General features: G+C 42.0%; 1 protein-coding gene across 1 annotated transcript; it reads left to right on the top strand.

The window, feature by feature from the left end:
• The first annotated feature begins 1,255 nt into the window (after positions 1-1,255).
• Positions 1,256-23,558, top strand: LOC143535389 (peroxisomal (S)-2-hydroxyacid oxidase GLO4-like). Its single transcript, XM_077029656.1, has 11 exons — positions 1,256-1,410; positions 1,488-1,612; positions 1,927-1,973; positions 2,047-2,124; positions 2,220-2,344; positions 2,877-2,964; positions 22,249-22,341; positions 22,856-22,925; positions 23,009-23,109; positions 23,192-23,296; positions 23,379-23,558. The coding sequence occupies exons 1-11, from the start codon at positions 1,268-1,270 to the stop codon at positions 23,556-23,558; spliced, it is 1,155 nt and encodes a 384-aa protein (XP_076885771.1). The 5' UTR covers positions 1,256-1,267.
• The last annotated feature ends 885 nt before the right edge of the window (positions 23,559-24,443 follow it).

Here is a 24,443-nt window from a genome sequence, read left to right as displayed (position 1 = left end):
GATTTTAATGAATAAAGTCATAAACCAATAACTTCTTTAAAGTTAATTTGTGTTAATGTTCTAAAATAAAGCAAGGCCATTTTGATAATACAAAATGTTTTAATAATATGAACCACTGGATTAAAACTCAATCTTGATTACATAATATTCATCATTTTACTACGTTTGTTCGTGTTACACTACACTGAAGATTAACTACAGTATTTGTTGTTGGAGGATATATCGTCTCCTCACACCTCATGATTCCACCATTTAAAATCTTCAAACGGCATTCGGTGAATGGTGAAATCTGCTGATGGTCAAACACTTAAGCATCCCTACCTTTGTGTTATTGTCAAGAATGTTTGTCCTTGATAATGATCAATATCAACAACTTAAGAGATCATCCTCTGTTGAGAAGACATCTACCATAACAAGTAAAAATAAGGTTCCAAAAACTGTCAAGCAGTTAAATTTGAAGGATTAAAGTCTTAACACATGAATTTATGTACAATGCAAATTCTGCAACAACCAATCACATGGGGATTGGGTGGGGTCCATGTTATCCATGATGACTCATGTGTCTGATTATTGTATATGGGCCCACTAAAAAAATTTAACAAAAATAAAATCTCATAAGGTCCTGACCCTTACATTTAAATAGCATAACCTCCTCCACTGCAGATTAATAGCAGTTAAAACTTAAAGGGTATGATTTATATGCATATTAATAATTATATTCTTGATTCAGTTAATGTTTGATTATGTTAGAATAAATATACATGTTAATTTGTAGTGTTCATCGTCTAGATTTTAGGGTTTTAGACATGCAACATCACTTCCTTTTGAAAGTTTGTTACTTTGGCCAATTTAAAAAACTTAAGTATAAAATGCCTTGGGGTGTTAAAACAGATCGTGCTCATAGATCGTGTAAGACACGTGAGCCTAAACACGGCCCGCATGTTAACCATAAAGTTATTTATTTAATTATCAATTCACCTATTATTACTTTAAATTTACGTTTTTATAACAAAAAATACAAATTTATATAAAACAATTACATTTTAATTATAATATAGCGTGTCAATTTCCTTTTTAGATTTTAATTTTTTCATAAGATACCAGACCAATTTAAATTACATAAAACACATTTTAATAAAATAAAAAATAAATGAGTTAAATAGGCCATGTGATTTTTAATTCCATGTTAAAACGGTTTACATACACGTATACACATATAAGCTCAAACTAATCACAATTCTTGATACCATAAACAAAAGTGATCAGAATGGGTGATGAACCAGTGAATGTGAAGGAATATCAAGAATTGGCAAAACAAGCTCTTCCAAAAATGTATTATGACTTCTTTGCTGGTGGAGCTGAGGATGAGCACACACTCAGACAAAATGTCGAAGCGTTTAAACGAATTACGTAAGATATTATTAACTTTATTATACTGCTATCATATACATTATTATCTTTTTAACAACATTTTATCTTATAAACAGCATCAGGCCTAGAATTCTTGAGGATGTGAGTAAAATAGATATGTCAACAACCATATTGGGCTACAAAACTTCTGCACCAATTATGATTGCTCCAACTTCTATGCATAAGTTGGCACATCCAGAAGGTACGAAATTCATAATTCGCAGATTTCTTAAACTGATCGGGTAATTTATGTAAAATTATGTTATAATTTAAACTGATTGGGTATTTTCTGCAAGAATACATTTGAAAGATAGAAAAAAATGAGCAACAGGTTCCATAGTTTAAACGCAACTGTTTTATATAACTTTATACTAAAATATGCAAAAGAAATAAAAAAAAACATCGGTCATGTTCGTGTCAACCTGCCAACCCACGGACACAACCGTTTAACACCCATAATTTCATGTTTAGTAAATATTTTCTTGTGTGTTTGTGACTATTGATTGTATTTTTCAGGAGAGATCTTGACCGCCAAAGCAGCGGCTGCATGTAATGTCATAATGGTAGTTTTATTGCTACAATTGCGGCTTTCTAAATTACTTTTGTTATTTTATTTTTTTATTATTTCTGTTCCAGGGATTATCTTTCTCAGCTACATGCACAATTGAGGAAGTTGCTTCCAGCTGCAATGCTGTTCGATTCTTTCAGTTATATGTATGAAATCTCAAATCTTCATGACTCTATTGTCGTGTTCGATCAAGTTTTTAGTTTTTGTGTGAAAGGCTATGTTATTTTGGATTTGTTTTTAGGTGCACAAGAGACGTGACATATCTGCTTTGATGGTGAAAAGAGCTGAAACAAATGGTTTCAAAGCTATTCTTCTTACTGCTGATTCCCCTAAACTCGGTCGTAGGGAGGCTGATATAAAAAACAAGTAAAACATCGCATAAAATTGTGTGTATATCCGGGTTAATACTTAATACCATAAAACTCCAATATAGTTTCTTATTTTTCACCGTAAAGTACTTTTCCTAATTTTGTATATTAAAGCCCCTCGACTTGTATAAGAAACACACGAGAAAATCACAAAGGTAATCTTTCTATATTAAAGTCCGTGAACTTGTCTAAAATGTACATATGTAAAAACAAATGTCAAATAATGTTTGTTAACTCTTAAAAGTCACATTATCAAATTTTGACAGATTTAAGAGTTAACAAGACATCATTTTAAAAAGTCAAAAGTACGTGGATTTTAGCCGATTCTATGGACTATGATACACAAAAAATAGTTAAAAGTCACCTTGACGTCTATATTTTCACAAGTTGAGGGACTTTAATATTCGGGGACTTATTTTTGAAAGCTAAGAAAGCATAGTGGTTTTTCTATGGTATAATTAACCCTTTGTTTTTTGTTAAATTTTATTCTTTTTTTAAATAAGTAATTAACCTTGCAACATTTCATGTAGAATGATTGCACCTCAGCTGAAGAATTTTGTAGGTCTTATGTCAACTCAAGTTCATGATGTAAGTGAAATCATTATTTTTTGTATGTTGGTCTTTCAGGGTTCCTTATTATGCATTTATTTTTATTGGTCAATACATTAGAGCATTCTCGTCCCATTTCCTATCCCTATATCCAAATATATCATATAATTATACTAAAAAACACTACATTTCTCTCTCCTATTCAATTAAATAATATTTTTTATACCTTTTTCATTAGAGCATTCTCATCCAACCCTTCATTTAATGTGAATGGTGTTTTTTTTAATTTAGAGAGTAATTCAGGGTGTTGTGAGTAAAGAGTTTTTATATTTTAGAAAAATTAGTGATTTTTCTGTATATTTGAAAAGTTACTGTTCATCCCCTATAATTTTTTAATATGTTTTGAGAGTGGTTGTGAGTGAAAGAAAGAGAAAAAGTAATGATAAAAGGTATAAAAAGTATTATTCAATTGAAATAGAGAGAGAAAATGTAATGAGTTTTAGTGTAATTTTTGGTTTAGAAATAGAGGGTGGGGTGAGAATGCTCTTACAGTTTCTCTCTCCACCCTATAATTTACAAAAAAATCACTACCTTTTCCCCAAATTCACTATCTTTTCTCTCTCCACCCTATAATTTACACTCACAACCCCATCCTATAATTTACAAATCCTACTCACATAATTTTTGTCACACCCGGCCCTGAGCTGCGGAAACAGCCGGGCGCGCGCGAGTGGGGATTGATAATTAAGCACGGGCCATTGCAAAACATTCAAAGTAAGATTTTCATTGCGCATGAAATGTTTAATACAAATACATTACATTGTTTAAAGTTTACATAGAAACATCCAAGCATAAAAATTGTTGAAGATTTCCACGTCATATCCCCTTTGCGTGGCGGGAACAACCGCGCGCATCGAAGGGATAGAACTAAAATCTTCCAAAAAGCTAGTTTTAGATGTTCAGCGTGAGGTGCTCTAAGTGTGACTCCATGCGCTACCTAGTTATCTCCTGAAAGACACGTGAAACATTTGAATCAGTATAAACTGAGTGAGTTCACAAGTTTTAGTAACTTGATAAATCGTATTGCATCATAGTCTTGATAGAAATCATTCTAAAACATAATTCTGATAGCATTATTGAAACACATGCTTAGTAAAACATAGTTCTGATAACATATTCTGATAAAATCGTTCCGCGGGTTACGCGCGAACATTTCTGGGAACCGTGCTCGTCTGTGTAAGTGGCGCTGCCACTACGAGCGAAATAAGTAATACCGTCCCGCGGGTTACGCGCGGACACTTCTGAAAAACCGTGCTCGTCTGTGTAAGTGGCGCTGCCACTACGAGCGAAATAAGTAATACCGTCCCGCGGGTTACGCGCGGACACTTCTGAAAAACCGTGCTCGTCTGTGTAAGTGGCGCTGCCACTACGAGCGAATAATACCGTCCCGCGGGTTACGCGCGGACGTTGTGCCGGAAAACAAGGCGCTCGTCTGCGTAAGAGGAGCGACCTCTACGAGCGGGCTCAATCCCATAGTACTGCCCCGTGACATGCTAGGCACTCGTCTGTGTAAGAGGTGCGACCCCTACGAGTGGGCGGATCAAACCAGCAGTCCCTACCCTTAGAGTTCCAATGGTAAAGTGATCACTTACTCGAATTCTGGCGCACATACATCGTAAACCATAGATAACCGTTTGCATTGCTCATCATGAAACATAATTTAAACACAATCGTTTGCATAACTTGTAAGTATACCATGATAAATCGTGATTTAAGTACGTGTCCCTCGCCCCGAAAACAGTTTAAAAACAGTGAAAATAGTGAAAATAGGGGCTGTGAGACTCACCTGTGGTTCTTGTTAAGGGATTAATCGAGATTCGGGTTTTCTTGGGGTTGGCCTCGGAATTGAAGGTCTAGAATACGATTAAATAACAAGAAGTATATATATTAAGATCAAGAAATAGGAGAATATAAGGGTTGGAAAGTAGATCTCGAGGTTATAATCTCGGCTTACCTAGTAACAGGATCGGAAATGAAAACAACGGATGCTTGGGAGATGATTAGTGCAAGTTTGCAGTTCTTAAGAGAGAAGTTTGAAGTGTGTTTGGGTGATAATTTAGGTCACATATTTATAGGCAAACTCAAGGGAACACAATCCCTTGCTTTAGGGGATTGTAATCTTTTCATATCTAGGTGTAATGATGATAAAGTATGGAAATTATTATTATTTATTTAAAAGTGGAGGTGATTGGTCCTAGGGAGTGGATAAAGGATTCTGATTTGATTTGGACAGGACATGCAGGTCTGTGGTTGGTGGGAGTAGGGTGGCTGATAGTTGACTTTTCATGTTACAGTGTGCTTTTTCAGGTGCTTTTGTCAGTTGTACAGTAAAAAGTGGAAATCTCTGAAACACGCTACTGTTTCCTTTTGGGCGGGAATAATCCTCCTTACATCTGGAGAATAGACTAAGTGTTCTGTGCGTATAGCTTTGTGCGCATAGCTTTCTGCGTGAAGGACATTTCTTTGCTGCGGGTAGGTACGTAACCTTCTCGCAGTCAGGGACATTGAGTTTCATTTGTAGATTCTCCAGGTGGTCTTGGTATTTCAACATAGTGATCAGTCATGTTGAAGTCAATTCCATCTTGGAGCTTCAGACAAACTAGCTCTCAATGTTCCCGCCATGCGGGTAGGTTAGTTCCCCTTCCGCACGCGCATAAACGATTTGGGATGCACCCGCCTTAGCATCATGCGTGACGGTCAACCCATTAGACAACATAAAGTTAAGTTACATGAAAACATAAAGCCAAAACATTCGCACATGGCGCATATTGTTCTTACATATGCCAAAACATATGCCCACGCTGGTTCTTACATCGCGTGCTCGCGCAGGGCACACATAACGTGCCCGCGCTGATTCTAACATAGCGCGCTCGCGCAGGGCGCACATAACGTGCCCGCGCTGATTCTAACATAGCGCGCTCGCGCAGGGCGCACATAACGTGCCCGCGCTGATTCTAACATAGCGCGCTCGCGTAGGGCGCACATAACGTGCCCGCGCTGATTCTAACATAGCGCGCATAATATTCACAATCACCTAATTATTAGGTTGATTACTTAGTTTATAGGGTTGGGAAATTACCGGGTGTCACATTTTCCCCCTGTTAAGAGAATTTCGTCCCGAAATTTAGGAGACGTTGCTGGCAGAAGCCATGCTCTGAAAGAGGTGTGGGTATTTCTTGCGTATTTGATCTTCTCTTTCCCAAGTGAATTCAGGCCCACGCCTTGAGTTCCATTGAACCTTTACTAACTTGATTTTGCTTCTGCGTAACTTTTGTTCTTTCCAATCGGTTACTGCTATAGGTTCTTCTACGAAGTGCAGTTGTTTGTCGATGTGAATCTCTTCCAACGGTAAAATCAACGTTTCGTCAGATAAACACTTTTTGAGGTTGGACACATGAAACGTATCATGAACTCCACTGAGTTCGGCGGGTAAACGGAGTTTATAAGCAACCGGAACGATCCTTTCCAGGATCTCAAATGGTCCAATGTAGCGCGGATTCAACTTTCCTCGCTTGCCGAAACGGGGGACTCCTTTCCATGGAGAGACTTTCAAAAGTACTCTATCCCCTACTTGAAACTCCAACGGTTTTCTTCGCACATCTGCGTAGCTCTTCTGTCTGTCGCGCGCTGTCTTAAGGCGATCCCGTATCTGAAAAATCTTGTCTGTTGTTTCTTGGATCAATTCTGGACCAGTCATTTGCTTGTCACCCACTTCAGCCCAGCACAGTGGGGATCTACACTTGCGCCCATACAAAGCTTCAAACGGCGCAGCCTTGAGGCTTGTGTGATAACTGTTGTTGTAAGAAAATTCAACCAATGGGAGGTGAGTATCCCAGCTACCTCCGAAATCGATTGCGCACGCGCGCAGCATATCTTCCAATGTCTGGATTGTTCGCTCGCTTTGTCCATCCGTTTGGGGATGATATGCCGTACTCATGTCAAGACGAGTACCTAAAGCCCCTTGTAACGATCTCCAAAACCTTGAGGTGAACCGACTATCTCTATCAGAAATGATGGACACTGGGACTCCATGTTTTGAAACTACTTCTCGAATATACAATCGGGCTAACTTTTCCATCTTATCGGTTTCCTTGATCGGCAGGAAGTGCGCTGTCTTAGTTAGCCGATCTACAATAACCCAGATAGTGTCGTAACCCCCAGGTGTCCTTGGCAGTTTGGTGATGAAGTCCATAGAGATTTGTTCCCACTTCCACATGGGAATTTCTGGCTGCTGAAGTAACCCCGACGGCTTCTGGTATTCAGCCTTTACCTTCGAACACGTCAGGCACTTACTGACATACGTCGCGATGGCGCCTTTAAGATTGGGCCACCAATACAGCACTTTAACATCTTGGTACATCTTGTCTGCGCCAGGATGTACGGAATACCGCGTCTTGTGAGCTTCGTTTAATACTTGCTCGCGCAATCCTCCCTTGAGAGGGACCCATATGCGGTTAGCAAAATATCGAGTGTCGTTTTCCTTGATCTCCAAATTCTTAATCATACCCCCAAGGGATTCGTTTTTAACAAACTCTGGTTTCAAGGCTTCTTGCTGAGCGTCTCGGATGCGGGTAGAGAGATCTGCGCGAATGGTCAACCTTAGAGCCTTGACTCGTAGCGTTTTTATTCGCTCCTTCCTACTTAGCGCGTCTGCTACCACATTCGCCTTTCCAGGGTGGTACTTAATTTCACAGTCATAATCATTCAACAACTCCACCCATCTTCGTTGCCTCATGTTTAAATCCTTTTGATCAAATATATGTTGAAGGCTCTTGTGATCCGTAAAGATTATACACTTTGTACCATAGAGGTAATGGCGCCAAATCTTTAACGCGAAGACAACCGCTCCAAGTTCCAGATCATGCGTTGTGTAGTTCTTTTCATTGGCCTTGAGTTGGCGCGAGGCATACGCTATGACTTTATCTCGCTGCATAAGGACACATCCGAGTCCCTGATGTGAAGCGTCGCAGTAAACGACGATGTCATCCGTCCCCTCGGGCAGAGACAAAATTGGCGCACTACATAACTTCTGTTTCAACATTTGAAATGCCGCTTCCTGATTTTCGCCCCAAACAAACTTCTTGTCTTTCTGAGTTAGCGCGGTCAGAGGTAGAGCTATCTTGGAGAAGTTCTCAATGAAGCGTCGATAGTAGCCAGCTAGTCCTAGGAATTGCCTCACCTCAGTTGGGGTTTTTGGCGCTTCCCAGTTTTCGATGGCCTTGACTTTGGAAGGATCAACGTGTATTCCTTTCTCGTTTACAACGTGACCGAGAAAGTGAACTTCTCTAAGCCAAAACTCACACTTGGAAAACTTCGCATACAACTTTTCTTTCCTCAACAATTCCAAAATCAATCTCAGGTGTCGCTCATGCTCGGCCTTGGTCCGAGAGTAAATCAGAATGTCATCTATAAATACAATCACAAACTTATCCAAGTATGGTTTGCACACGCGGTTCATCAGATCCATGAATACAGCCGGCGCATTAGTTAGCCCGAAAGGCATCACTAAGAACTCATAATGGCCGTATCTAGTTCGGAAGGCTGTTTTCGGCACATCTTCCTCATGGACCCTAAGTTGGTGGTATCCTGACCGTAGATCTATCTTCGAATAATAACTGGATCCCTGCAACTGGTCAAATAAGTCGTCAATCCTCGGTAAGGGGTACCGATTCTTGACTGTCAGCTTGTTCAGCTCCCTGTAGTCAATACACATCCGGAAGGAACCATCCTTCTTCTTTACAAACAGTACTGGAGCTCCCCAAGGTGAGAAGCTTGGGCGTATGAAACCCTTATCCAATAGTTCCTGTAGCTGATTGGATAGCTCTTGCATCTCAGATGGAGCTAATCGATAAGGCGCTCGAGCTACTGGCGCAGCTCCTGGGACTAAATCAATACGAAATTCGACTTGTCGCGGCGGCGGTAATCCGGGCAAATCTTCAGGAAAAACTTCTGGAAATTCGCGCACTACTGGTAAGTCTTCAATTCTTCGCTCATCTCCTTTCTTCTCTACTACATGCGCCAGGAAGGCGTAGCACCCTTTCCTTAGGCACTTGCGCGCCTTTAGGCACGAAATCAGTTTCGTCGCAACTCCCCTTCTTTCCCCTTGAATCACCAAGGTTTCTCCGTTCAACAGTGGGATCCGAACCTGCTTCTCATGGCAAATAACCTCCGCGTGGTTCTCGACTAACCAATCCATACCTACCACAATGTCAAAACTTCCCAAGTCTATTGGCAACAAGTTAATATTGAACCCGTGACCTCCCATGACTATTACACATTGTTCAGTTCTTTCGTTCGCGCATAACTTCCTACCATTGGCTAGTTCTATAGTATAAGGTGTGTCTAGCCTACTGGTTGCTAAGCCTAGGGAGTCTTTAAACTCAGCGGATATAAAACTTAGGTCAGCGCCAGTATCAAATAAGACAGATGCAAAATGGCCGTTAAGCAAAAACGTACCGGTTACCACATTCGGCTCTTCTTTAGCTTCGCCTGCGCCGATCACAAAAGCTCTCCCGCGAGCTTGGTTTCCCTTTTGTGGGCAATCCCGACTGAAATGCCCTGGTTTTCCGCATGCGTAGCAGTTGTCACTGGCTCCTGCTTCCTTAGCACGGCAATTCACCGTCTTGTGCCCTGACCTGTTACACTTGGCGCATATGACGCTCGCGCACTCACCCTCGTGGTGAAACTTGCATTTGTTGCACCATGGATAAGGCCCGCTGTATCCTTTCCTTGATGGCTCCGCGGCTTGGATCGCGTAAACCCTTGCGCTCTCCTGCTTCTTGAACGGTGGCTGCTTGGAGTCGGACCCTCGGTGGTGAGAGTTCCATTTCCTCTTGGAGTCAGAGGTTCGCTGCTCGTTTCCGCGCGTAGTCAACATACCCGCACGGACCGTATCCCTTGTAAGGGTGATGGCCTGCGCTACCGCCTCATCAAAGGTTGGGGGCGCTGCGGCGTTGAGCGGAACCCTAACAACATGAGGTAACCCAAAGATATACCTCTCGATCTTCTTTTCCTCCGTGTTTGCCATGTCTGGTACCAACTGGCAAAGCTCGTTGAACCGGTTGTTGTAGGCGTCGATATCCGTTCCTATCATGGTGTGGTTCCAGAATTCCTGTTGCAGACTCTGAATTTCTGCGCGAGAGCAGAACTTTCTCATCAACATTTCCTTCAGTTCCTCCCAGGTCTTGTGAAGAGCAACTTCTCGCCCCAAAGTCTTCACTTGAAGCTTCCACCAAGACGAAGCTGCTTCTTGGAACATGCAGGTCGCGTAAAGGACCTTCTGGTTCTCACTACATCTGCTAATGGAGAGAACTGTCTCCATCTTGTCAATCCAGTTGTAGAGCCCAATGGCCCCTTCGGTACCCTTGAATGGCCAAGGCCTACAGGCCATAAATGTCTTATAGGAGCACCCTTTGTCCAAGGCTCCTGATTCGGGTTCTAGGGTCTCGTTCTGACGACCCTGACTAGATTCGGCCTTGCTGGCCTCATGTGTCGCGATCGCCTGTGCGATTATTTCCGCGAGTTCCTCGGGTGTCATGGTGTGACATCTGCCCCGATCCGACCCGACCCAGGTACCCGTTTCTCTGACCCGATCTCTCTTTTATTATTTAATATTTATACTTGTATTTTATTTTTAATAATAATATATATTTCCTGCCCGCCTCTTTCTCCCTCTTTCTTTCCGCCGTCCCCTCCCTCTTCCTTCTCTCTTTCCGCCTTCTCTTCCCTCTTGTCCTTTGGTTCTTTCCGCCTAAGGATGTCTGCAGCTCCACGCGCCAGACTCCTTACATGGAAGCCTGCGTGAAGACATCTTGTTCCTGCGATGCGTGAAGAGAACTCTTCTCGCAGCGCGCTAAGAATGCATGTTCTTCCCGCAATGCGCTAAGAATGTATGTTCTTCCCGCGATGCGCTTAGAATTCTTGTTCTTCACGCAGCACGCTAAGGATTTGTGATTCTTCCCGCAGTGCGCTAAGGATTGTTGTGCCAGCCCTCGCGCTCGCGCACTCAGCCTTCCCGCGCTTAACCCTTGTATCTTCTGTTTAAATCTAGCCGTTTGCTTTTGTGTTGTCTTATCTTTTGAGCTGTTGACCTAATCTGCTTTATGTCTGAATAGTTACTTTCGGCGCAGCATGCGTACCAACCCCCATTGGTTGGTAGAAAAAGTGACTGACATTATCTTTTGAGATCTGCTTTTGCCAAGCTTTATCCAGTACCTTTATTTGAACCGCCCATGCCTGTTACTGTTCCCTGTCAGCTTTATCTTGCCCCCTGCAGCTGCCATATCTTTTGATATCTTTTGCTTTTGGATTCTTATGCTTTTTGATATCTTTTGCTTTTTGAGATCTTTTCCCCTTTTCTAGGATTGTGTTCCCTAGGGTTTCTCTATAAATAATAGTATTATTTTTCCTAACACATCACACACAAAACACTTAATCTCTCCTGTTCTCTTGCTCCTTGCTCTCTCTGCCGTCTTCCTCTCTGCCTCCGTCTTCCTCCTTGTTCTTCCTGCTTTTCCGGTAATATATATTATATATAATAGTTTACTTATTAATTATGCTAACTTATAATCAAGACTTAAAACAAATCATTAAAACAATAATCTTATTTATAGGTTAACTTGTGCTTGTTTAAAGTTGGTTCTTGCTTTATCTATCACCGCATCGTTTATCATGTGAGTTATCTCGTATCTAATCCCTTTTTATTTTAAATGCTTTGGGATGTTCATGTGTTCATACAAAACTTGAGTCTTAAACTTGTTTATGAACTTTAGTCGCGCAGTATCCCATGTGTTGAGGACGTTTACTTGGCTGTTTATTTGTATGTGTGTATCATTAACCGCTTTGTTCGGCCTATTCCGCAGTTCCGTTGGTACCATTAGTTGAACACGGGAGACCTATCGTTTACGGTTTTCTTTGTTTACACTTGCACAGATGTTTTCTCGTTTTTATGCTCAATTGGGAGCATGGATTGAACTATGATCTATGAACTATCTTAGGCTTGATCACAATCTGATTACACCCTTGTTAAACTCTAGACATACACGTGTTGCGCGCAGATTTACTGTGATTATCTATGATTATCTATTAAACTTGATTTCTCACCAACACGCAAGTGTTTGACGTTTATTTTAACACATGTTCAGGTTTGCAGTAGCTGTTTTGGAGCTTGTGGACACGTAGGACGTTTTTACTTTTGGACCTAGAATTAAAATGTATCAAGACAAGTTAATGTTGTTTGAATGTTATAATTTATAATATATTGATTTATGTTTGATTTATGTTCTTTATTTTCCCCGCTGCGCGTACGCGATAAAATGTGTATTAATAAATATTGACACCCATAGTGTCGCGAGTAATGAAGCAATATGTGGCGCCCCGATGTATAATCCGCCTTTGGTCGGGGTGTTACAGATTGGTATCAGAGCTCGTTGACTTTAGGATAGGTGGTTAGACGTAACGGCCTAGAATACCTAAGAGTCCCTTCTCGCGCATGAGAGAAATCTCATGTTTGCGCGCTTATTGTTAATTACTCGTTATTTATGAATATGCTCGCGCTTGCGCAGTATATGATTTTATTCCGCGATATTTCGACTTTTGTTGAATTTCGATTTTTATTGATTTTACTTACATATTCGTTTGTTGGGGTTGAAAATCCGAAAAGTCATGGTGATACATGAATAGTTGATTTTCAATTTCCATTTACGATTATGTTCTGAGGTTGGAGACTTGAAAAGTCATGGTGATACATGAATTGTCAACCTCCAATACTCATTTTCTTGTATGTTTTATATTGAGGATTGAAAAGTCATGGTGATACATGAATCGTCAATCTCCAATACTCGTTTGCTCGTATATTTTAAATCGGGAATTCAGAAAGTCATGGTGATACGTGAATTGTCGGTTCTTGATTCGAATTTGTTACCTTTATTAAGTCTGCATTTAGGATCATTTATTTTACTTTAACTTTTGATAGTATCTAACTCCGTGAAACCAAGCTTTATAAGATTAAAACTTTGCGCTAAAACCAAGATATTAACTAAAATTAAAATTTTTATAGAATGCCTCCGCTATCTCGCCGATTTCAGAGAAGAGAAGCCTCGCGCATGCGTAGACAGCAACGTTCCCAGGAAATGGCCGCCGCAATAGCCCAAGCTTTGAGCCAAAACAATGCTAATACCTCCAGTTATAACATTAAGTCCTTTAATGCGGGTAACCCTCCGAAGTTCACAGGTCTTGAAGGAGCCACCGTGATGCTCCAATGGCTTGAGAAGATTGAAAACACTTTCCTCCATACCCAATGCCCCTCAGAAAGACGAACCCTATATGCTTCCAGTGTCCTGGAATCCAGAGCGCTTACATGGTGGAATGGAGTAGCTCATGCGCGTGGCGCAGAGGCTGCTTCTAGCATGACATGGGAGGAATTCAAGGAAATTCTTACGCGAGAATTCTGCCCTCCCAACGAAGTTAAGCGCCTGGAGGAAGAATTCTGGAACTTGAAGCAATACAGCGGTGAAGCGCGCGAGTACGCGACGCGCTTCCACGAGCTAAGCTTACTGGTCCCTCACCTTGTTACCCCTTCCCGCCGAGCCATCGAGAAATTCCTTGGGGGTCTCCCCATGGAAATTCAAGATTCTGTATGGGCCAGAAACCCAGTTACCCTCTCTGACGCCATCGAATTGGCCGCTGTGCTCAGCGACAACCATGTCAGAGCAGGAACCCTGTTCCTGCGGGGAACTGAGAAGACCAAACCCACCAAGACTGTCCCTGAACCAACAGAAACCAAACCAGAACCCTCAAACCATAACCAGAAACGTAGGCGCAGACAAGCCTATGCGCTTACCAACCCGCCCATTGTCCAACAACCCATTTATCAACCTCCAGTTTACGCGCCTAACCCACTGTCAACCTACCCAGCACCTCCTGTAGTCCACAACTATGCCTTAACCAATCCCGCACTCCCTGCCCCGCCAACTAAGAAACCTTACACAGGAAACCAACCCTTTTGCCCAACCTGTAGACTTCATCACCCACCTCAAGTCCCGTGTCGACAATGTAACCGATGTGGCCGCGTAGGTCACTCCGTTGAGTACTGTAGAACCCCTCCCTCCAATCCGATTGCGCCAACACCACCAGCTTACCCGCAGAACCCACAGCCAACTTACCAAAACCCACGACCCAGATCGTGCTTTAACTGCGGTGATCCAAGTCATTTCCGGAACGCGTGCCCAAGGCTACAAGTTCAGATTACTCAAGCGAATCCGGTGAACCAAATTTCGAACCAAGTGACGCGTGGCCGAGCTTTTAACATAACCGCGCACCAAGCGCAAGCGAATAACGACGTAGTTAATGGTACATTTTTGCTTAACGGATTTTATGCATCTATGCTTTTTGATACTGGCGCCGATCGAAGTTTTATCTCTCGCGCCTTCGAGCAGAAGCTTGCGCGACCGCGCGATGACTTAAAAGAAGATTTTTCAGTTGAATTGGCTAATGGCGAAACTGTTTTAATAAACTCGGTAATTAAAGATTGCACGCTTAACCTTAACGAAAACGATTTTCTGATCGACCTCATCCCTATGCCTCTTGGAAGCTTTGATGTTATCATTGGTATGGACTGGCTCTCGAAGAATCGCGCCGAAGTTATTTGCGCCAAGAAATTGATTCGCATACCTCGAGAAAATGGTGATCTTCATATCTACGGCGAAAAACCCTCCAGTGGTCTTAAACTTATGTCTTGCGCCGAAGCCCAAAGACTCATGCGGAAGAAGTGTATTGCATTTCTAGCCCATGTGGTTAAACCCGATGAAGGAAAGAAGCTTCGCGATATCCCTGTTGTGCGTGATTTTCCTGAAGTTTTTCCTGATGATCTTCCTGGTATCCCTCCCGCTCGTGAAGTCGAGTTTCGTGTTGATCTTGTCCCTGGTGCTTCCCCCGTTGCTAAATCTCCTTACCGTCTTGCACCCGCTGAGATGCAAGAATTGGCCAGCCAACTCCAAGAGTTGACTGCTAAAGGATTCATTCGCCCTAGCTCTTCGCCCTGGGGTGCTCCGGTGTTGTTCGTTAAAAAGAAAGATGGATCGTTTCGCATGTGTATTGATTACCGCGAGTTGAACAAACTCACCATTAAAAACCGGTATCCCTTACCGCGTATTGACGACCTCTTTGATCAACTCCAAGGTGCCTCCTGTTTCTCGAAGATCGATCTCCGTTCTGGTTATCATCAGTTGCGTATCCGCGATGAAGATGTTCCGAAGACTGCTTTTCGTACTCGTTATGGCCATTTTGAATTCTTGGTCATGTCCTTCGGTCTAACCAACGCACCCGCCGTTTTCATGGATCTTATGAATCGGGTGTGTAGGCCTTTCTTGGATAAATTCGTGATCGTGTTTATCGATGATGTTCTGGTGTATTCTAAGACCAAGACCGAGCATGAGCAACATCTCCGATTGGTATTGCAAAAGCTTAGAGCCGAGCAACTCTATGCTAAGCTTTCCAAGTGTGAATTTTGGTCTGATGAAGTACAGTTTCTTGGTCATGTTGTAAACAAGATGGGTATTCATGTCGACCCATCCAAGATTGAAGCAATCAAGAACTGGATTACGCCATCCTCTCCTTCTGAGATCCGTTCCTTTCTGGGCTTAGCTGGTTATTACCGGCGTTTCATTTCGAACTTCTCAAAGATCGCTTTGCCTTTAACAGCTCTGACGCACAAAGGTAAACCGTATATTTGGGGCTCGAAGCAAGAAGAAGCCTTTCTAACGCTCAAGCGTTTGTTGTGTGAAGCTCCTGTTCTTGCGCTACCTGAGGGTAATGATGATTTTGTCGTGTATTGCGATGCATCCAACCAAGGTCTCGGTTGTGTTCTTATGCAACGAGGCAAGGTTATCGCTTACGCATCAAGGCAACTTAAGGTTCATGAAAAGAATTATACAACTCACGACCTCGAGCTTGGTGCAGTTGTTTTTGCCTTGAAGATCTGGAGACACTACCTTTATGGTACTAAGTGTATCCTTTACACTGACCATAAAAGCCTTCAGCATATCTTTGATCAAAAGGAACTTAACATGAGGCAACGCCGATGGAACGAACTCATCAGCGATTACGATTGTGAGATCCGGTATCATCCTGGTAAGGCTAATGTGGTAGCCGATGCGCTCAGCCGAAAACCCTGCCAACTTAACTGTATCTTGCCGCGCACCCAGCTTCACTTCGCGCCGATTCAAAGCAACCTTGAATCGCGTATTCGTGACGCGCAGCGCGCATCCATCAGTAATGGTAACCTTCGCGCCGAGTTAGCGTGTGGCGCGGAAGCACTCTTTGTCCCTAATCTGAGTGGAATTCTCTGCTATCTCAATCGCATCTGGATCCCTTGTGATGAGAATCTTCGCGCTGATATCCTGAGTGAAGCGCACAAATCTCGGTATTCTATTCATCCCGGCGCTGATAAGATGTACAAGGATTTGCGCATAACTTATTGGTGGCCCGGTATGAAAAAGGATATTGCTGTGTTCGTAGCTAAGTGCCTGACTTGTTCTAAAGTTAAAGCTGAACACCAGCGCCCATCTGGTTTGCTCGAACAACCAGAAATTCCTACGTGGAAATGGGAAGGTATAGCGATGGACTTTATTACCAAGTTACCTTTGACAGCAAGCAAACATGATAGCATCTGGGTAATAGTGGATCGATTGACTAAATCTGCTCACTTTCTGCCCATTCGTGAAAACTACCGTGTTGAGCATCTCGCGCAGCTTTATGTCAAGGAAATTGTCTGCCGCCATGGTACTCCTTTGAGCATCATATCCGATCGCGATGGCCGTTTTATATCTCGCTTTTGGAAATCTCTCCAATCTGCGCTAGGAACTCGCTTGGACATGAGTACGACATATCATCCTCAGACTGACGGTCAGTCTGAGCGAACTATTCAAACTCTTGAGGATATGCTCCGATCTTGTGTTCTTGATTTTGGAGGTAATTGGGATTCACACCTGCCTTTGATCGAGTTTCTTATAACAACAGCTATCATTCCAGTATCGGTATGGCCCCATTTGAAGCACTTTACGGTCGTAAGTGCCGCTCCCCGATTTGTTGGAGCGAAGTGGGTGAAACTCAAATCACAGGACCCGAACTTGTTCAAGAGACAACCGATAAAATCGCCAAGATCCGTGATCATTTGCTGACTGCCAGAAGCCGACAGAAGAGTTACGCAGATCGTAGGCGAAAGCCTCTCGAATTTCAAGTTGGTGATCTTGTTCTCCTCAAAGTGTCGCCTTGGAAAGGTGTTGTCCGCTTTGGGAAGAAGGGTAAGCTTGCTCCTCGTTATGTTGGTCCATTCAAGATTCTCGCGCGTGTGGGAAAAGTTGCCTACAGACTTGACCTGCCGCTCGCGCTCAGTAATGTGCATCCAACGTTCCATGTTTCCAATCTCAAGAAGTGTTTAGCTGACGAGAACCTTCACATTCCACTTGATGAAGTTCAAGTTGATGAATCCATGCATTTCATTGAGAAGCCTGTTGAGATTATGGATCGCGAGGTTAAGCAAACCAAGCGCAGTCGTATCCCTATCGTGAAAGTTCGCTGGGAGTCCAAGCGCGGAGCCGAGTTTACATGGGAAAGGGAAGATCAAATGAAGATCAAGTACCCGCACCTGTTCTCTGCGCAACCTACTTCGAGATAAATTTCGGGACGAAATTTCTTAAAGTAGGGGAGACTGTGACATCTGCCCCGATCCGACCCGACCCAGGTACCGTTTCTCTGACCCGATCTCTCTTTTATTATTTAATATTTATACTTGTATTTTATTTTTAATAATAATATATATTTCCTGCCCGCCTCTTTCTCCCTCTTTCTTTCCGCCGTCCCCTCCCTCTTCCTTCTCTCTTTCCGCCTTCTCTTCCCTCTTGTCCTTTGGTTCTTTCCGCCTAAGGATGTCTGCAGCTCCACGCGCCAGACTCCTTACATGGAAGCCTGCGTGAAGACATCTTGTTCCTGCGATGCGTGAAGAGAACTCTTCTCGCAGCGCGCTAAGAATGCATGTTCTTCCCGCAATGCGCTAAGAATGTATGTTCTTCCCGCGATGCGCTTAGAATTCTTGTTCTTCACGCAGCACGCTAAGGATTTGTGATTCTTCCCGCAGTGCGCTAAGGATTGTTGTGCCAGCCCTCGCGCTCGCGCACTCAGCCTTCCCGCGCTTAACCCTTGTATCTTCTGTTTAAATCTAGCCGTTTGCTTTTGTGTTGTCTTATCTTTTGAGCTGTTGACCTAATCTGCTTTATGTCTGAATAGTTACTTTCGGCGCAGCATGCGTACCAACCCCCATTGGTTGGTAGAAAAAGTGACTGACATTATCTTTTGAGATCTGCTTTTGCCAAGCTTTATCCAGTACCTTTATTTGAACCGCCCATGCCTGTTACTGTTCCCTGTCAGCTTTATCTTGCCCCCTGCAGCTGCCATATCTTTTGATATCTTTTGCTTTTGGATTCTTATGCTTTTTGATATCTTTTGCTTTTTGAGATCTTTTCCCCTTTTCTAGGATTGTGTTCCCTAGGGTTTCTCTATAAATAATAGTATTATTTTTCCTAACACATCACACACAAAACACTTAATCTCTCCTGTTCTCTTGCTCCTTGCTCTCTCTGCCGTCTTCCTCTCTGCCTCCGTCTTCCTCCTTGTTCTTCCTGCTTTTCCGGTAATATATATTATATATAATAGTTTACTTATTAATTATGCTAACTTATAATCAAGACTTAAAACAAATCATTAAAACAATAATCTTATTTATAGGTTAACTTGTGCTTGTTTAAAGTTGGTTCTTGCTTTATCTATCACCGCATCGTTTATCATGTGAGTTATCTCGTATCTAATCCCTTTTTATTTTAAATGCTTTGGGATGTTCATGTGTTCATACAAAACTTGAGTCTTAAACTTGTTTATGAACTTTAGTCGCGCAGTATCCCATGTGTTGAGGACGTTTACTTGGCTGTTTATTTGTATGTGTGTATCATTAACCGCTTTGTTCGGCCTATTCCGCAGTTCCGTTGGTACCATTAGTTGAACACGGGAGACCTATCGTTTACGGTTTTCTTTGTTTACACTTGCACAGATGTTTTCTCGTTTTTATGCTCAATTGGGAGCATGGATTGAACTATGATCTATGAACTATCTTAGGCTTGATCACAATCTGATTACACCCTTGTTAAACTCTAGACATACACGTGTTGCGCGCAGATTTACTGTGATTATCTATGATTATCTATTAAACTTGATTTCTCACCAACACGCAAGTGTTTGACGTTTATTTTAACACATGTTCAGGTTTGCAGTAGCTGTTTTGGAGCTTGTGGACACGTAGGACGTTTTTACTTTTGGACCTAGAATTAAAATGTATCAAGACAAGTTAATGTTGTTTGAATGTTATAATTTATAATATATTGATTTATGTTTGATTTATGTTCTTTATTTTCCCCGCTGCGCGTACGCGATAAAATGTGTATTAATAAATATTGACACCCATAGTGTCGCGAGTAATGAAGCAATATGTGGCGCCCCGATGTATAATCCGCCTTTGGTCGGGGTGTTACACATGGTAATTCCCTTGGCTCTAGTTGGAGGCATTCTCGTTCTTAAAAGAGAAAACATAACAAACTTAGCGCATGTACTCTGAGCACATAATGTTCTTATCTTTATTCACTAGACATTGTGTGACCCGTGTTCCTAAGTGTGTGTATAGTTTCTTTTGAAAATATTTTCTTTGAAAAATACTTCATGCGATTCCCCGACGGTTATAGTCTAGGTTAAAACTTCTTTTCCTAGTTCGCTATAACCAGTGCTCTGATACCAATCTGTCACACCCGGCCCTGAGCGGCGGAAACAGCCGGGCGCGCGCGAGTGGGGATTGATAATTAAGCACGGGCCATTGCAAAACATTCAAAGTAAGATTTTCATTGCGCATGAAATGTTTAATACAAATACATTACATTGTTTAAAGTTTACATAGAAACATCCAAGTATAAAAATTGTTGAAGATTTCCACGCCATATCCCCTTTGCGTGGCGGGAACAACCGCGCGCATCGAAGGGATAGAACTAAAATCTTCCAAAAAGCTAGTTTTAGATGTTCAGCGTGAGGTGCTCTAAGTGTGACTCCATGCGCTACCTAGTTATCTCCTGAAAGACACGTGAAACATTTGAATCAGTATAAACTGAGTGAGTTCACAAGTTTTAGTAACTTGATAAATCGTATTGCATCATAGTCTTGATAGAAATCATTCTAAAACATAATTCTGATAGCATTATTGAAACACATGCTTAGTAAAACATAGTTCTGATAACATATTCTGATAAAATCGTTCCGCGGGTTACGCGCGAACATTTCTGGGAACCGTGCTCGTCTGTGTAAGTGGCGCTGCCACTACGAGCGAAATAAGTAATACCGTCCCGCGGGTTACGCGCGGACACTTCTGAAAAACCGTGCTCGTCTGTGTAAGTGGCGCTGCCACTACGAGCGAAATAAGTAATACCGTCCCGCGGGTTACGCGCGGACACTTCTGAAAAACCGTGCTCGTCTGTGTAAGTGGCGCTGCCACTACGAGCGAATAATACCGTCCCGCGGGTTACGCGCGAACGTTGTGCCGGAAAACAAGGCGCTCGTCTGCGTAAGAGGAGCGACCTCTACGAGCGGGCTCAATCCCATAGTACTGCCCCGTGACATGCTAGGCACTCGTCTGTGTAAGAGGTGCGACCCCTACGAGTGGGCGGATCAAACCAGCAGTCCCTACCCTTAGAGTTCCAATGGTAAAGTGATCACTTACTCGAATTCTGGCGCACATACATCGTAAACCATAGATAACCGTTTGCATTGCTCATCATGAAACATAATTTAAACACAATCGTTTGCATAACTTGTAAGTATACCATGATAAATCGTGATTTAAGTACGTGTCCCTCGCCCCGAAAACAGTTTAAAAACAGTGAAAATAGTGAAAATAGGGGCTGTGAGACTCACCTGTGGTTCTTGTTAAGGGATTAATCGAGATTCGGGTTTTCTTGGGGTTGGCCTCGGAATTGAAGGTCTAGAATACGATTAAATAACAAGAAGTATATATATTAAGATCAAGAAATAGGAGAATATAAGGGTTGGAAAGTAGATCTCGAGGTTATAATCTCGGCTTACCTAGTAACAGGATCGGAAATGAAAACAACGGATGCTTGGGAGATGATTAGTGCAAGTTTGCAGTTCTTAAGAGAGAAGTTTGAAGTGTGTTTGGGTGATAATTTAGGTCACATATTTATAGGCAAACTCAAGGGAACACAATCCCTTGCTTTAGGGGATTGTAATCTTTTCATATCTAGGTGTAATGATGATAAAGTATGGAAATTATTATTATTTATTTAAAAGTGGAGGTGATTGGTCCTAGGGAGTGGATAAAGGATTCTGATTTGATTTGGACAGGACATGCAGGTCTGTGGTTGGTGGGAGTAGGGTGGCTGATAGTTGACTTTTCATGTTACAGTGTGCTTTTTCAGGTGCTTTTGTCAGTTGTACAGTAAAAAGTGGAAATCTCTGAAACACGCTACTGTTTCCTTTTGGGCGGGAATAATCCTCCTTACATCTGGAGAATAGACTAAGTGTTCTGTGCGTATAGCTTTGTGCGCATAGCTTTCTGCGTGAAGGACATTTCTTTGCTGCGGGTAGGTACGTAACCTTCTCGCAGTCAGGGACATTGAGTTTCATTTGTAGATTCTCCAGGTGGTCTTGGTATTTCAACATAGTGATCAGTCATGTTGAAGTCAATTCCATCTTGGAGCTTCAGACAAACTAGCTCTCAAAGTTCCCGCCATGCGGGTAGGTTAGTTCCCCTTCCGCACGCGCATAAACGATTTGGGATGCACCCGCCTTAGCATCATGCGTGACGGTCAACCCATTAGACAACATAAAGTTAAGTTACATGAAAACATAAAGCCAAAACATTCGCGCATGGCGCATATAACATATGCCCACGCTGGTTCTTACATCGCGTGCTCGCGCAGGGCACACATAACGTGCCCGCGCTGATTCTAACATAGCGCGCTCGCGCAGGGCGCACATAACGTGCCCGCGCTGATTCTAACATAGCGCGCTCGCGCAGGGCGCACATAACGTGCCCGCGCTGATTCTAACATAGCGCGCTCGCGCAGGGCGCACATAACGTGCCCGCGCTGATTCTAACATAGCGCGCATAATATTCACAATCACCTAATTATTAGGTTGATTACTTAGTTTATAGGGTTGGGAAATTACCGGGTGTCACAATTTTAGAGGATGGGTTGGGAATGCTGTAATTTGCTGAGTAAGGGTTCAAATCTTGAAGCTTTTGCATCTATGAGCTTTGATCCTTCTCTTTCTTGGAAGGTACAATATTATTATTATTTATTATTATTTTTTTAATATGGTGTGCTAGAAAATGTTGTAAAAGTTGGTTTACATGGTCAGGTACTCGCTACAAGGTATGTCGCCGAGGCAAGTTTCTTTAATTCCGTCTAATTACTAAGAATCGATAAAAGGTGGTCAATCTCAGTCAGAATCACATCTAATTGGTGAACTTGGGCTGATTTTGACTTAAAAAAATAAAACATAATTCGTATTTCTATAATATGAAAGTACAAATATCATTTTATTAACTAACGATTAACAATTTTTAGAATAATTTATAATTTAAAAATGTGTTTCAATGATATTCACCAATTTTGTTATAAATATTAACAAACTTATGATAGATATAATATCCAAAATCTAATTTTCGTTATATTTACCATGTCCGAGTACTCTCCGAGTACTCCCAACTCCCTAGTCGGTCGCAGAGGTCCGCTTAGTGACTTTTGCAACTTTGGTGCCTAGAAGTAGTTACAGATGATTTGTTTTGCAGGACATTGCTTGGTTAAAGTCCATTACAAAATTGCCAATTTTGATAAAGGGTGTACTCACTCTTGAGGATGGTACGACGGATTCAACTCATTTCTCAGCCTGCTCGACCCGTCCATCTTGCCACCTCTAATCTTAGCTTATTTTTTCTTGGCAGCCATCAAAGCTATGGAAGTAGGCGTTGAAGGAATTATAGTGTCTAATCATGGTGCGCGCCAGCTAGATTATACTCCAGCCACCATAGATGCTCTAGAACAAGTAATCAGTAATGATCCATATTAAAATTTTAATCATCATTAAGCAAATCCAATATTAATAAATTTATTGGGCTTGCTTGCAGGTGGTACTTGCAGTTCAAGGAAGAATACCAGTTCTCTTTGACGGTGGAGTACGACGAGGAACAGACGTATTTAAAGCTTTAGCACTTGGTGCACAGGCTGTTATGGTACTTTAAAGTTCAAATTCACCAGAAAATAAGATAAAAATCTCATATTGATGTCTTAAAACAATACTTGATAACATTGCAGATTGGGCGACCGGTGGTGTACGGGTTGGCTGCAAAGGGCGAGTATGGAGTTAAAAGAGTGATTGAAATGTTGAAGGATGAACTTGAGCTCACAATGGCTCTTTCTGGCTGCCCGACTCTCAACGATATTACCAGAAACCATGTCGGAACGCAGAGCGATATTCGGCATTGTAGACTGTAGTTTTAGATAATGAGATTAGTTGGAAGAATAAATTTGTTACACATTCAATGCTAAATATTGGATATCATAGAACATTGATATGTAAACATTAGAGTTTAGACCTTAAAAATGTCCCAGTTAAGCATATATATATATATATATATATATATATATATATATATATATATATAGACTCATAATTTTTAACCACCTCTATTTTCAGCATATTTAGTTGCTTGCTATATAGAGGTGGTTAACTAAATGAAACCTTTATGTTTATAAAGTATTTACTTTATCTTGTGTTGGATTAATGGATTTTATATATGGATTTGGTGTGGTGTAATATTCACTCAATCTCATGGTTATGCTTGCTAGTAACCTGGTAAGCCATTGATTTTAAATTTGTAATAAATAGGCCAGTAGTTGCTCTAAAATTAAAGTTCTAATGTTCTCTAGTCATGAGTTATAAGAGCATAGCTTTCCTATCCACATACCAATTGAAGAAACACTAAGTGACCCGGTACAGATTATAGATAATCTGAGGGTTAAGTAATGTTTCCCACGAATGAGGTCTAGCTGAGAAGGCTGTTCTTCAGGAGACCTGCAAAACAAACACCGTAAGCTCGTCACTGAGAAGGGGGGGGGGGGGTTCCTCCTTGTGACCACCCTCCGGCGTGAGAATCAGACTAGGTTGCTCTGAATATAAGTGTATATTAAGAGATTGCTAGATAACTGGATAGCAGATGATCTTACCATTCCAAGATGTTGGAGTATTTATAGCCGAAGGTAGGTTTTCTAGAAGGTACAGCCGGCTGAATAGTATTCCTGTTCAACCAACAGTAGATTACGCACAGGCCATACTGGTTGGTGGGTAGGTTACGGCCAACAGTAACAAAGTCGGCTGCA

Source organism: Bidens hawaiensis, unplaced genomic scaffold, assembly GCF_021521415.1.
Source record: "Bidens hawaiensis isolate Kalapana, Puna unplaced genomic scaffold, B.hawaiensis_p1.1 tig00010467_1, whole genome shotgun sequence".
NCBI classification, from domain to species: Eukaryota; Viridiplantae; Streptophyta; class Magnoliopsida; order Asterales; family Asteraceae; genus Bidens; species Bidens hawaiensis.
This window is presented reverse-complemented; position numbering and strand designations above follow the sequence as displayed.

Bases quoted from the DNA above. Each gene is read 5' to 3' on its own strand.
- LOC143535389 (XM_077029656.1), top strand. From the start codon at position 1,268: ATGGGTGATGAACCAGTGAATGTGAAGGAATATCAAGAATTGGCAAAA. The intron at 1,613-1,926 runs GTACGAAATTCA...TGTATTTTTCAG, and splicing joins TAAGTTGGCACATCCAGAAG to GAGAGATCTTGACCGCCAAA. The intron at 23,110-23,191 runs GTAATCAGTAAT...GCTTGCTTGCAG, and splicing joins CCATAGATGCTCTAGAACAA to GTGGTACTTGCAGTTCAAGG.